The sequence below is a fragment of the Oncorhynchus clarkii genome, chromosome 27 (genome assembly GCF_045791955.1).
Source record: "Oncorhynchus clarkii lewisi isolate Uvic-CL-2024 chromosome 27, UVic_Ocla_1.0, whole genome shotgun sequence".
NCBI lineage: Eukaryota > Metazoa > Chordata > Actinopteri > Salmoniformes > Salmonidae > Oncorhynchus > Oncorhynchus clarkii.
Window position 1 is genome coordinate 49,828,272 of NC_092173.1, and position 15,754 is coordinate 49,844,025.

A 15,754-nucleotide genomic window follows, 5' to 3' on the forward strand; every position below is an offset into this window, starting at 1 on the left:
ATTTGTGAACAGCAGTTTTCAGTTCTTTCCACAGATTCTCGATTGGATTCAGGTCTGGACTTTGACTTGGCCATTCTAACACCTGGATATGTTTATTTTTTAACCATTCCATTGTAGATTTTGCTTTATGTTTTGGATCATTGTCTTGTTGGAAGACAAATCTCCGTCCCAGTCTCAGGTCTTTTGCAGACTCCATCAGGTTTTCTTCCAGAATGGTCCTGTATTTGGCTCCATCCATCTTCCCATCAATTTTAACCATCTTCCCTGTCCCTGCTGAAGAAAAGCAGGCCCAAACCATGATGCTGCCACCACCATGTTTGACAGTGGGGATGGTGTGTTCAGCTGTGTTGCTTTTACGCCAAACATAACGTTTTGCATTGTTGCCAAAAAGTTCAATTTTGGTTTCATCTGACCAGAGCACCTTCTTCCACATGTTTGGTGTGTCTCCCAGGTGGCTTGTGGCAAACTTTAAACAACACTTTTTATGGATATCTTTAAGAAATGGCTTTCTTCTTGCCACTCTTCCATAAAGGCCAGATTTGTGCAATATACGACTGATTGTTGTCCTATGGACAGAGTCTCCCACCTCAGCTGTAGATCTCTGCAGTTCATCCAGAGTGATCATGGGCCTCTTGGCTGCATCTCTGATCAGTCTTCTCCTTGTATGAGCTGAAAGTTTAGAGGGACGGCCAGGTCTTGGTAGATTTGCAGTGGTCTGATACTCCTTCCATTTCAATATTCAAATCAAATCAAATCAAATTTTATTTGTCACATACACATGGTTAGCAGATGTTAATGCGAGTGTAGCGAAATGCTTGTGCTTCTAGTTCCGACAATGCAGTAATAACCAACAAGTAATCTAACTAACAATTCCAAAACTACTGTCTTGTACACAGTGTGAGGGGATAAAGAATATGTACATAAGGATATATGAATGAGTGATGGTACAGAGCAGCATAGGCAGATACAGTAGATTGTATCGAGTACAGTATATACATATGAGATGAGTATGTAAACAAAGTGGCATAGTTAAAGTGGCTAGTGATACATGTATTACATAAGGATACAGTCGATGATATAGAGTACAGTATATACGTATGCCTATGAGATGAATAATGTAGGGTAAGTAACATTATATAAGGTAGCATTGTTTAAAGTGGCTAGTGATATATTTACATCATTTCCCATCAATTCCCATTATTAAAGTGGCTGGAGTTGAGTCAGTGTCAGTGTGTTGGCAGCAGCCACTCAATGTTAGTGGTGGCTGTTTAACAGTCTGATAGCCTTGAGATAGAAGCTGTTTTTCAGTCTCTCGGTCCCAGCTTTGATGCACCTGTACTGACCTCGCCTTCTGGATGATAGCGGGGTGAACAGGCAGTGGCTCGGGTGGTTGATGTCCTTGATGATCTTTATGGCCTTCCTGTGACATCGGGTGGTGTAGGTGTCCTGGAGGGCAGGTAGTTTGCCCCCGGTGATGCGTTGTGCAGACCTCACTACCCTCTGGAGAGCCTTACGGTTGAGGGCGGAGCAGTTGCCGTACCAGGCGGTGATACAGCCCGCCAGGATGCTCTCGATTGTGCATCTGTAGAAGTTTGTGAGTGCTTTTGGTGACAAGCCGAATTTCTTCAGCCTCCTGAGGTTGAAGAGGCGCTGCTGCGCCTTCTTCACAATGCTGTCTGTGTGAGTGGACCAATTCAGTTTGTCTGTGATGTGTATGCCGAGGAACTTAAAACTTGCTACCCTCTCCACTACTGTTCCATCGATGTGGATAGGGGGGTGTTCCCTCTGCTGTTTCCTGAAGTCCACAATCATCTCCTTAGTTTTGTTGACGTTGAGTGTGAGGTTATTTTCCTGACACCACACTCCGAGGGCCCTCACCTCCTCCCTGTAGGCCGTCTCGTCGTTGTTGGTAATCAAGCCTACCACTGTTGTGTCGTCCGCAAACTTGATGATTGAGTTGGAGGCGTGCGTGGCCACGCAGTCGTGGGTGAACAGGGAGTACAGGAGAGGGCTCAGAACGCACCCTTGTGGGGCCCCAGTGTTGAGGATCAGCGGGGAGGAAATGTTGTTGCCTACCCTCACCACCTGGGGGCGGCCCGTCAGGAAGTCCAGTACCCAGTTGCACAGGGCGGGGTCGAGACCCAGGGACTCGAGCTTGATGACGAGCTTGGAGGGTACTATGGTGTTGAATGCCGAGCTGTAGTCAATGAACAGCATTCTCACATAGGTATTCCTCTTGTCCAGATGGGTTAGGGCAGTGTGCAGTGTGGTTGAGATTGCATCGTCTGTGGACCTATTTGGGCGGTAAGCAAATTGGAGTGGGTCTAGGGTGTCAGGTAGGGTGGAGGTGATATGGTCCTTGACTAGTCTCTCAAAGCACTTCATGATGACGGAAGTGAGTGCTACGGGGCGGTAGTCGTTTAGCTCAGTTACCTTAGCTTTCTTGGGAACAGGAACAATGGTGGCCCTCTTGAAGCATGTGGGAACAGCAGACTGGTATAGGGATTGATTGAATATGTCCGTAAACACACCGGCCAGCTGGTCTGCGCATGCTCTGAGGGCGCGGCTGGGGATGCCGTCTGGGCCTGCAGCCTTGCGAGGGTTAACACGTTTAAATGTCTTACTCACCTCGGCTGCAGTGAAGGAGAGACCGCAAGTTTTCGTTGCAGGCCGTGTCAGTGGCACTGTATTGTCCTCAAAGCGGGCAAAAAAGTTATTTAGTCTGCCTGGGAGCAGGACATCCTGGTCCGTGACTGGGCTGGATTTCTTTCTGTAGTCCGTGATTGACTGTAGACCCTGCCACATGCCTCTTGTGTCTGAGCCGTTGAATTGAGATTCTACTTTGTCTCTGTACTGACGCTTAGCTTGTTTGATAGCCTTGCGGAGGGAATAGCTGCACTGTTTGTATTCGGTCATGTTACCAGACACCTTGCCCTGATTAAAAGCAGTGGTTCGTGCTTTCAGTTTCACACGAATGCTGCCATCAATCCACGGTTTCTGGTTAGGGAATGTTTTAATCGTTGCTATGGGAACGACATCTTCAACGCACGTTCTAATGAACTCGCACACCGAATCAGCGTATTCGTCAATGTTGTTGTCTGACGCAATACGAAACATGTCCCAGTCCACGTGATGGAAGCAGTCTTGGAGTGTGGAGTCAGCTTGGTCGGACCAGCGTTGGACAGACCTCAGCGTGGGAGCCTCTTGTTTTAGTTTCTGTCTGTAGGCAGGGATCAACAAAATGGAGTCGTGGTCAGCTTTTCCGAAAGGGGGGCGGGGCAGGGCCTTATATGCACAGTGCTCCTTGGGATGTTTAAAGCTTGGGAAATCTTTTTGTATCAAAATCCGGCTTTAAACTTCTTCACAACAGTATCTCGGACCTGCCTGGTGTGTTCCTTGTTCTTCATGATGCTCTCTGCGCTTTTAACGGACCTCTGAGACTATCACAGTGCAGGTGCATTTATACGGAGACTTGATTACACACAGGTGGATTGTATTTATCATCATTAGTCATTTAGGTCAACATTGGATCATTCAGAGATCCTCACTGAACTTCTGGAGAGAGTTTGCTGCACTGAAAGTAAAGGGGCTGAATAATTTTGCACGCCCAATTTTTCAGTTTTTGATTTGTTAAAAAAGTTTGAAGTATCCAATAAATGTCGTTCCACTTCATGATTGTGTCCCACTTGTTGTTGATTCTTCACAAAAAAATACAGTTTTATATCTTTATGTTTGAAGCCTGAAATGTGGCAAAAGGTCGCAAAGTTCAAGGGGGCCGAATACTTTCGCAAGGCACTGTAGGTATTAACACGTTGTCATAGCTACTAACACATGGCGAATATGGCTCCATACTGCAACCATTCTTATTCCTTTCTTCTGTAGAGTGATTGAAGAGGGCTCCCGAGAGGTGCAGCGGTCTGAGGCACTGCCTCTCAGGGCTTGAGGCGTCACTACAGACACCTTGGTTCAATTCCAGGCTGTATCACAACCGGCTGTGATTGGGAGTCCCATAGGGACAATTGGCCCAGCGTCGTCCGTGTTTGTCTGGTGTAGCCCGTCTTTGTAAATAAGAATTTGTTCTTAAACTGACTTGTCTAGTTAAATAAAGGTTACAAAATAAATAAATAAATAAAGAGGACTGGGAGGCCTGGAGAGGCCCTTACCCCCAAGCATTATCTCCTGTAATGGGTCTGATTGCTCTCTCTCTCTCTCTCTTTCTCTCGGGAATTCAATATTTTTCAGTCTTTACTTTTTTTTTTTTTTATCAAACTTGAAATGGTAAAATCCTATGTAATTGTATTCATGGATAAAATACGATTATAGAAAGGAAAAGGAGAACGTGTAAAATACCAAGAACAGATGTCCACTTAGCATCGTTGCCTGACAGGGGCGCGTAGTAAAAGTGTAATTTTCCACTTCAGCGGCGTAAAGATTCCCGTGCCATAAACGTCCACGGGTTCAAAGGGGATACTCGACGCCGATTGGATGGTGGGGATACGTGACAAACCATTAAGCTACACTTTAATAATAGTATATTGGGGTATCTTTAACCTATCACACAAAAACGCTTTGTTCCAAAATGTGATAACACACAATCTAGATATTCAAGTAACATTTTCATCTGAAACAATGCAACACAGTTTGAAGTTAGACATGAAGAGAAGATGAAGAGGATGAGAACGCTACTTACTCTTTAGCGCCGTTATCAACATATTCCCGTCTTTGATCAGTTCTTTGATGAATTTGTTTGTTCGGTCCAACTCTATTTCATGATATTTTAGCCGTTCTCTGAAATCAGGGCTATCCAGAAAAGAATCGCTAAACTCCAGAGTTGGGAGTCCCATTGTGAACTCGAAAGTAAGACTATGTGTCCCGCACAATAAACTATTTTAAAAGTTATTTTCCGATCATAAAAGTATTTACCTAACAGAAGTTTGTTTTCATCATGCTATACCGGTGTTATTCGCAATCTAGAGTTGTCGAAACCTTTTTCCCTCCCACTTTCCCGGTACTTCCGCCGTAGATATGTTCTTTTCTCATCAACATTCTCTCCAGAGCCCCTCACCAAAATGACCCGTGACTGTGAGACTCCTGCTGGTGAGGTTTGGGACGCGTTTTGTTTGCCTTGCCAAATATTAGAAACTACTGTATGTGTCTTGGTTGTTAATGAGTTAAAACTACACTCAACGTAAACTAAACAAAAATGTAGTTTAAACTTTAACTCGTAAATAAATAAAGTTAGATGATAATGCCTTCTGTGTTTTCTCAACCATCATTTTAAAGTATATATTAACCTACATGGGCGAGTTATAACGTATCAGATTGTAGCCTACAGGCATAAAACTACCAATGTAGCCTGGATCACGTTTCTCTTGGGAAATACTGCATCATATGGCTGACTCTACACAATTGAAAAGTGTAACCTAACGCTGCTTATTCAGGCCAGCCTGTCGAGCACGAACAGAAAATAAATATAAACTTTAAGTGAACACGGCTAGAGGGTTTTACACAACAGTCAAGTTTTATTCCCATAGAACCACAGCAATGTGTGTGACCTAAAGCAGTACAGAGAGTTTGATAAAGGAACTGAGACACATTTGTGCTCCCAATGAATACAAGGGATAATACAGCCAAACAGAAATGTTATTCAGCTAACTCACAAAATCTACCAAATACCCATACATATTACCCTTGTGCAATAAAACCAACAAAATGTAGCTGTATAAACACTCCACTACGTATACCAGCTCACATAAAATAAAGATATTGTTCAGAAACAGATGGGAGCGTGGATGTGTGTCAGTATGGTTGTGTGTACCGATAACACTGAAACTGGAGGGCTATGAGCTGGTGTCTGTGTGCCTGTGTGTGTGTGTGATGCGTGCGTGTGTAGTCTGAATGAATAACGCGGTAAAGGAGGGCCATTATATTACCGTATAACACTGTAGATCCTAATTGGAGCCAGAGGAATCACTCACCTATGGAACACAGAGAGATAATGATGATGATGTCAAAACTCCAAATTAGCATTTGCTAGGTTGGCACAGAGGAGTTGATTCATAGTCCTTAACATATCAATATTGCTTAAGCACTGTGTGGCAATCTAGTGTTGCTGTTGGTACTGCATGATGAATTACAAGTATGATGCTTTGACAATGATAAGAATACCATGTAGAAGAAGAGAAAAGTGACTGACTGACTAACTGACTAACTGGCTAACTAACTGGCTGGCTGACTGACTGACTGACTGACTGACTAACTGGCTGACTAACTGGCTGGCTGACTGACTGACTAACTGGCTGACTAACTGGCTGGCTGACTGACTGACTGACTGACTGACTGACTGGCTGGCTGACTGACTGACTGGCTGACTGACTGACTAACTGGCTGGCTGACTGACTGACTAACTGGCTGACTGACTGGCTGACTGACTGACTAACTGGCTGACTAACTGGCTGGCTGACTGACTGACTAACTGGCTGACTGACTGACTAACTGGCTGGCTGACTGACTGACTGACTGACTAACTGGCTGACTAACTGGCTGGCTGACTGACTGACTAACTGGCTGACTAACTGGCTGGCTGACTGACTGACTGACTAACTGACTGACTGACTGACTGGCTGACTGACTGACTGGCTGGCTGACTGACTGACTAACTGGCTGACTGACTGACTGACTGACTGGCTGACTGACTGACTAACTGACTGACTGGCTGACTGACTAACTGGCTGACTGACTAACTGGCTGACTGACTGACTAACTGGCTGACTAACTGGCTGACTGACTGACTGACTAACCGACTAACTGGCTGGCTGACTGACTGACTAACTGGCTGACTGACTGACTAACCTGCAGGCTGACTGACGGACTGACTAACTGGCTGACTAACTGGCTGACTGGCTGACTGACTGACTGGCTGGCTGGCTGAATGACTGGCTGACTGACTAACTGACTGACTGACTGGCTGACTGACTGACTGACTAACTGGCTGACTGACTAACTGGCTGACTGACTGACTGACTAACTGACTAACTGGCTGACTAACTGGCTGGCTGACTGACTGACTGACTGGCTGACTGACTAACTGGCTGGCTGACTGACTGACTAACTGGCTGACTGACTGACTGGCTGACTGGCTGACTGACTGACTAACTGGCTGGCTGACTGACTGACTGACTAACTGGCTGACTGACTGGCTGACTGACTGGCTGACTGACTGACTAACTGACTGACTGGCTGACTGACTAACTGGCTGACTGACTAACTGGCTGACTGACTGACTAACTGGCTGACTAACTGGCTGACTGACTGACTGACTAACCGACTAACTGGCTGGCTGACTGACTGACTAACTGGCTGACTGACTGACTAACCTGCTGGCTGACTGAAGGACTGACTAACTGGCTGACTGGCTGACTGACTGACTGGCTGGCTGGCTGAATGACTGACTCTGACTGGCTGACTGACTGACTGGCTGGCTGGCTGAATGACTGGCTGACTGACTAACTAACTGACTGACTGGCTGACTGACTGGCTGACTGACTAACTGGCTGACTGACTGACTAACTGGCTCACTGACTGACTGACTGACTAACTGGCTGACTAACTGGCTGGCTGACTGACTGACTAACTGGCTGACTGACTGACTAACTGGCTGGCTGACTGACTGACTAACTGGCTGACTGACTGACTGACTAACTGGCTGACTAACTGGCTTACTGGCTGACTGACTAACGGGCTGACTGGCTGACTGACTGACTGACTGACTGACTAACTGGCTGACTGACTGACTAACTGGCTGACTAACTGGCTGACTGGCTGACTGACTGACTAACTGGCTGACTAACTGACTGACTGACTGACTAACTGGCTGACTGACTGACTAACTGGCTGACTGACTGACTGACTAACTGGCTGACTAACTGACTGACTGGCTGGCTGGCTGACTGGCTGAATGACTGGCTGGCTGGTTGAATGACTGACGCTGGCTGGCTGGCTGAATGACTGACTCTGGCTGGCTGAATGACTGACTGGCTGGCTGAATGACTGGCTGGCTGAATGACTGACTCTGACTGGCTGACTGACTGGCTGGCTGACTGAATGACTGGCTGTCTGCTAAATGACAACAATGTATATTTAAACAGTAGAGTGTCTGCTAAATGACAACAATATAAATTTAAGTCCAAATGTAAACACCTCATAGTTTTACATAATTGTTATGAAAAGCATTACATTCATAAGCAGCACTGCAGACAGTTTGGTACAGTAGTATTCTACATCATCAGTCTGGTACAGTAGTATTCTGCATCATCAGTTTGGTACAGTAGTATTCTGCATCAGTCTGGTACAGTAGTATTCTACATCATCAGTCTGGTACAGTAGTATTCTGCATCATCAGTTTGGTACAGTAGTATTCTGCATCAGTCTGGTACAGTAGTATTCTGCATCATCAGTCTGGTACAGTAGTATTCTGCATCATCAATTTGGTACAGTAGTATTCTGCATCAGTCTGGTACAGTAGTATTCTGCATCATCAGTCTGGTACAGTAGTATTCTGCATCATCAGTCTGGTACAGTAGTATTCTGCATCAGTCTGGTACAGAAGTATTCTGCATCAGTCTGGTACAGTAGTATTCTGCATCATCAGTCTGGTACAGTAGTATTCTGCATCATCAGTCTGGTACACTAGTATTCTGCATCAGTCTGGTACAGTAGTATTCTGCATCAGTCTGGTACAGTAGTATTCTGCATCAGTCTGGTACAGTAGTATTCTGCATCAGTGTGGTACAGTAGTATTCTGCATCATCAGTCTGGTTCTGTAGTATTCTGCATCAGTCTGGTACAGTAGTATTCTGCATCAGTGTGGTACAGTAGTATTCTGCATCATCAGTCTGGTACAGTAGTATTCTGCATCAGTCTGGTACAGTAGTATTCTGCATCATCAGTCTGGTACAGTATATTCTGTATCAGTCTGGTACAGTAGTATTCTGCATCAGTGTGGTACAGTAGTATTCTGCATCACAGTAGTATTCTGGGTACAGTAGTCATCTGGCACAGTCTGCATCAGTACAGTAGTATTCTTCATCTTCAGTCTGGTACAGTTGTATTCTGCATCATCAGTCTGGTACAGTAGTATTCTGCATCAGTGTGGTACAGTAGTATTCTGCATCAGTCTGGTACAGTAGTATTCTGCATCATCAGTCTGGTACAGTAGTATTCTGTATCAGTCTGGTACAGTAGTATTCTGCATCATCAGTCTGGTACAGTAGTATTCTGCATCAGTCTGGCACAGTAGTATTCTGCATCAGTCTGGTACAGTAGTATTCTTCATCTTCAGTCTGGTACAGTTGTATTCTGCATCATCAGTCTGGTACAGTAGTATTCTGCATCAGTGTGGTACAGTAGTATTCTGCATCATCAGTCTGGTACAGTAGTATTCTGCATCAGTGTGGTACAGTAGTATTCTGCATCAGTCTGGTACAATTGTATTCTGCATCAGTCTGGTACAGTAGTATTCTGCATCAGTCTGGTACAATTGTATTCTGCATCAGTCTGGTACAGTAGTATTCTGCATCATCAGTGTGGTACAGTAGTATTCTGCATCATCAGTCTGGTTCTGTAGTATTCTGCATCAGTCTGGTACAGTAGTATTCTGTATCATCAGTGTAGTACAGTAGTATTCTGCATCATCAGTCTGGTACAGTAGTATTCTGTATCATCAGTCTGGTACAGTAGTATTCTGTATCAGTCTGGTACAGTAGTATTCTGTATCAGTCTGGTACAGTAGTATTCTGTATCAGTCTGGTACAGTAGTATTCTGTATCAGTCTGGTACAGTAGTATTCTGTATCAGTCTGGTACAGTAGTATTCTGCATAAATCTGGTACAGTAGTATTCTGCATCATCAGTCTGGTACAGTAGTATTCTGCATCAGTCTGGTACAGTAGTATTCTGCATCAGTCTGGCACAGTAGTATTCTGCATCAGTCTGGTACAGTAGTATTCTTCATCATCAGTCTGGTACAGTAGTATTCTGCATCATCAGTCTGGTACAGTAGTATTCTTCATCAGTCTGGTACAGTAGTATTCTGCATCATCAGTGTGGTACAGTAGTATTCTGGATCATCAGTGTGGTACAGTAGTATTCTGCATCATCAGTCTGGTACAGTAGTATTCTGCATCATCAGTCTGGTACAGTAGTATTCTGCATCAGTCTGGTACAGTAGTATTCTGCATCAGTCTGGTACAGTAGTATTCTGCATCATCAGTCTGGTTCAGTAGTATTCTGCATCAGTGTGGTACAGTAGTATTCTGCATCAGTCTGGTACAGTAGTATTCTCCATCAGTCTGGTACAGTAGTATTCTGCATCATCAGTGTGGTACAGTAGTATTCTGCATCATCAGTCTGGTACAGTAGTATTCTGCATCATCAGTCTGGTACACTAGTATTCTGCGTCATCAGTCTGGTACAGTGGCATTCTGCATCAGTCTGGTACAGTAGTATTCTGCATCTGTCTGGTACAGTAGTATTCTGCATCATCAGTGTGGTACAGTAGTATTCTGCATCATCAGTCTGGTACAGTAGTATTCTGCATCAGTCTGGTACAATTGTATTCTGCATCAGTCTGGTACAGTAGCATTCTGCATCAGTCTGGTACAGTAGTATGCATCATTCTGGTTCATCAGTCTGGTACAGTAGTATTCTGCATCATCAGTGTGGTACAGTAGTATTCTGCATCATCAGTCTGGTTCTGTAGTATTCTGCATCAGTCTGGTACAGTAGTATTCTTCATCTTCAGTCTGGTACAGTTGTATTCTGCATCATCAGTCTGGTACAGTAGTATTCTGCATCAGTGTGGTACAGTAGTATTCTGCATCAGTCTGGTACAATTGTATTCTGCATCAGTCTGGTACAGTAGTATTCTGCATCAGTCTGGTACAATTGTATTCTGCATCAGTCTGGTACAGTAGTTTTCTGCATCATCAGTGTGGTACAGTAGTATTCTGCATCATCAGTCTGGTTCTGTAGTATTCTGCATCAGTCTGGTACAGTAGTATTCTGCATCAGTGTGGTACAGTAGTTTTCTGCATCATCAGTGTGGTACAGTAGTATTCTGCATCATCAGTCTGGTACAGTAGTATTCTGTATCAGTCTGGTACAGTAGTATTCTGCATCATCAGTCTGGTACAGTAGTATTCTGTATCAGTCTGGTACAGTAGTATTCTGCATCAGTGTGGTACAGTAGTATTCTGCATCATCAGTCTGGTACAGTAGTATTCTGCATCAGTCTGGTACAGTAGTATTCTGCATCATCAGTCTGGTACAGTAGTATTCTGTATCAGTCTGGTACAGTAGTATTCTGCATCAGTGTGGTACAGTAGTATTCTGCATCAGTCTGGTACAGTAGTATTCTGCATCATCAGTCTGGTACAGTAGTATTCTGTATCAGTCTGGTACAGTAGTATTCTGCATCATCAGTCTGGTACAGTAGTATTCTGTATCAGTCTGGTACAGTAGTATTCTGCATCAGTGTGGTACAGTAGTATTCTGCATCATCAGTCTGGTACAGTAGTATTCTGCATCAGTGTGGTACAGTAGTATTCTGCATCATCAGTCTGGTACAGTAGTATTCTGTATCAGTCTGGTACAGTAGTATTCTGCATCAGTCTGGTACAGTAGTATTCTGCATCATCAGTCTGGTTCAGTAGTATTCTGCATCAGTGTGGTACAGTAGTATTCTGCATCAGTCTGGTACAGTAGTATTCTCCATCAGTCTGGTACAGTAGTATTCTGCATCAGTGTGGTACAGTAGTATTCTGCATCATCAGTCTGCAGTAGTATTCTGCATCATCAGTCTGGTACAGTAGTATTCTGCATCATCAGTCTGGTACACTAGTATTCTGCATCATCAGTCTGGTACAGTGGCATTCTGCATCAGTCTGGTACAGTAGTATTCTGCATCAGTCTGGTACAGTAGTATTCTGCATCATCAGTGTGGTACAGTAGTATTCTGCATCATCAGTCTGGTTCTGTAGTATTCTGCATCAGTCTGGTACAATTGTATTCTGCATCAGTCTGGTACAGTAGCATTCTGCATCAGTCTGGTACAATTGTATTCTGCATCAGTCTGGTACAGTAATATTCTGCATCATCAGTGTGGTACAGTAGTATTCTGCATCATCAGTCTGGTTCTGTAGTATTCTGCATCAGTCTGGTACAGTAGTATTCTGCATCAGTGTCGTACAGTAGTATTCTGCATCATCAGTCTGGTACAGTAGTATTCTGTATCAGTCTGGTACAGTAGTATTCTGCATCAGTGTGGTACAGTAGTATTCTGCATCATCAGTCTGGTACAGTAGTATTCTGCATCAGTGTGGTACAGTAGTATTCTGCATCATCAGTCTGGTACAGTAGTATTCTGTATCAGTCTGGTACAGTAGTATTCTGCATCAGTGTGGTACAGTAGTATTCTGCATCAGTCTGGTACAGTAGTATTCTGCATCATCAGTCTGGTACAGTAGTATTCTGTATCAGTCTGGTACAGTAGTATTCTGCATCAGTGTGGTACAGTAGTATTCTGCATCAGTCTGGTACAATTGTATTCTGCATCAGTCTGGTACAGTAGTATTCTGCATCAGTCTGGTACAATAGTATTCTGCATCATCAGTCTGGTACAGTAGTATTCTGCATCATCAGTCTGGTACAGTAGTATTCTGCATCAGTGTGGTACAGTAGTATTCTGCATCATCAGTCTGGTACAGTAGTATTCTGTATCATCAGTAGTATTCTGTGGTACAGTAGTATTCTGCATCATCAGTCTGGTACAGTAGTATTCTGTATCAGTCTGGTACAGTAGTATTCTGCATCAGTGTGGTACAGTAGTATTCTGCATCAGTCTGGTACAGTAGTATTCTGCATCATCAGTCTGGTACAGTAGTATTCTGTATCAGTCTGGTACAGTAGTATTCTGCATCAGTGTGGTACAGTAGTATTCTGCATCAGTCTGGTACAGTAGTATTCTGCATCAGTCTGGTACAGTAGTATTCTGCATCATCAGTCTGGTTCAGTAGTATTCTGCATCAGTGTGGTACAGTAGTATTCTGCATCAGTCTGGTACAGTAGTATTCTCCATCAGTCTGGTACAGTAGTATTCTGCATCATCAGTGTGGTACAGTAGTATTCTGCATCATCAGTCTGGTACAGTAGTATTCTGCATCATCAGTCTGGTACACTAGTATTCTGCGTCATCAGTCTGGTACAGTGGCATTCTGCATCAGTCTGGTACAGTGGCATTCTGCATCAGTCTGCTACACTAGTATTCTGCATCAGTCTGGTACAGTAGTATTCTTCATCATCAGTCTGGTACAGTAGTATTCTGCATCAGTGTGGTACAGTAGTATTCTGCATCATCAGTCTGGTACAGTAGTATTCTGTATCAGTCTGGTACAGTAGTATTCTGCATCAGTCTGGTACAGTAGTATTCTGCATCAGTCTGGTACAGTAGTATTCTGCATCATCAGTCTGGTACAGTAGTATTCTGTATCAGTCTGGTACAGTAGTATTCTGCATCAGTGTGGTACAGTAGTATTCTGCATCAGTCTGGTACAGTAGTATTCTGCATCAGTCTGGTACAGTAGTATTCTGCATCAGTAGTATTCTGCATCAGTCTGGTTCAGTAGTATTCTGCATCAGTGTGGTACAGTAGTATTCTGCATCAGTCTGGTACAGTAGTATTCTGCATCAGTCTGGTACAGTAGTATTCTGCATCATCAGTGTGGTACAGTAGTATTCTGCATCATCAGTCTGGTACAGTAGTATTCTGCATCATCAGTCTGGTACACTAGTATTCTGCGTCATCAGTCTGGTACAGTGGCATTCTGCATCAGTCTGGTACAGTGGCATTCTGCATCAGTCTGGTACACTAGTATTCTGCATCAGTCTGGTACAGTAGTATTCTGCATCAGTCTGGTACAGTAGTATTCTGCATCAGTCTGGTACAGTAGTATTCTGCATCAGTCTGGTACAATAGTATTCTGCATCAGTCTGGTACAGTAGTATTCTGCATCAGTCTGGTACAGTAGTATTCTGCATCAGTCTGGTACAGTGGCATTCAGCATCAGTCTGGTACACTAGTATTCTGCATCAGTCTGGTGCAGTGGCATTCTGCATCAGTCTGGTACACTAGTATTCTGCATCAGTCTGGTACAGTAGTATTCTGCATCAGTCTGGTACAGTAGTATTCTGCATCAGTCTGGTACAATAGTATTCTGCATCATCAGTCTGGTACAGTAGTATAAATAATCTGCTCTGACCTCAACCAAGGATCATAAAAAGTTGTGCTATAAATTCTCAGACAAACAAAAGATTCCTAGATGCCCTTCCAGTCTCCCTCCACCTAGCCAAGGACGTCAGAGGACAAAAATCAGTTAAGCACCAAACTGAGGAACTAAATGTAACCTTGCGTAATATCCTAGATGCCGTCGCACCCCTATAAACAAAAAAACATTTGTCACAAGAAATGAGCTCGCTGGTATACAGAAAAGAGCTTCCAGAAAACGGAACTGGCGCTCCACCAAACTGGAAGTCTTCAGACTAACTTGGAAAGACAATTTTCCAACCTAATTGAGGAGAATAAAAACAATCCAACATTTATTTTTGATACTGTCGCAAAGCTAACTAAAAAGCAGCATTCCCCAAGAGAGGATGGTTTTCACTTAAATTCATGAACTTCTTCGACAAAAAGATCATGATCATTAGAAAGAAAATTAAGGACTCCTCTTTGAATCTGCGTATTTCTCCAAACCTCAGTTGTCCTGAGTCTGCACAGAACTGCCAGGATGTAAGATCAACGGAGACACTCAAGTTTTTAATCATGTATCTCTTGACACTTTCATGAACATAGTCATGGCCTCTAAACCTTCAAGCTGCATACTGGACCCTATTCCAACTAAACTACTGAAAGAGCTGCTTCCTGTGCTTGGCCCTCCTACGTTGAACATAATAAACGTCTCTCTATCCACCGGATGTGTACCAAACTCACAAAAAATGGCAATAATAAAGCCTTTCTTGAAAAAGCCAAACCTTGATCCGGAAAATGTAAAAATAAAAAAAAATGTAAAAAACACTATCGGCCTATATTGAATCTCCCATTCCTGTTAAAAATCTCCCATTCTGTTTAAAGCTTCCCGAAGACAAATCATGTATACAAAACACTTCAGTCTGGTTTTCGACCCCATCGTAGCACTGAGACTGCACTCGTGAAGGTGGTAAATGATATTTTAATGGCTCTGCATCCGTCCTCGTGCTTCTAGACCTTAGTGCTGCTTTTGACACCGTCATGACACCACATTCGTTTGGAGAGATTGTAAACCCAAATTGGTCTACACGGACAAGTTCTGGCCTGGTTTAGATCTTATCTGTCAGAAAGATATCAGTTTGTCTCTGTGGATGGTTTGTTTTCACTCTACCTCTTGGGGTTGTCATTCAGAAACACAACGTCAACTTTCTCTGCTATGTGGACGACACACAGCTGTACATTTCGATGCAACATGGTGAAGCCCCAAAATTACCCTCCCTGGAAGCCTGTGTTTCAGACATAAGGAAGGCGGATGGCCACAGAGATGCTTGTTGTAGGTCCCAAGAAACAAAGAGATGTTCTGTTGAATCTGACAATTAATCTTGATGGTTGTACAGTCGTCTCAAATAAAACTGTGAAGGACCTCGGCGTTACTCTGGACCCTGATCTCTCTTTT

The 15,754-nt window shown here is 43.7% G+C and overlaps 1 protein-coding gene across 2 annotated transcripts in view; it reads right to left on the minus strand.

Annotated features, from left to right (window-relative positions):
- LOC139385663 (rho GTPase-activating protein 42) overlaps positions 1-4,999 on the minus strand; it is a 225,947-nt gene extending 220,948 nt beyond the window's left edge. Inside the window, exon 1 of one of the 2 annotated variants that reach the window (XM_071130909.1) lies at positions 4,691-4,999. In XM_071130909.1, coding sequence (XP_070987010.1) covers positions 4,691-4,844 — 154 coding nt within the window. In that variant the 5' untranslated portion in view covers positions 4,845-4,999. The remainder of the gene's footprint in view (positions 1-4,690) is intronic. The other variant, XM_071130910.1, reaches the window with a different exon arrangement.
- Between the last annotated feature and the right edge of the window lie 10,755 nt (positions 5,000-15,754).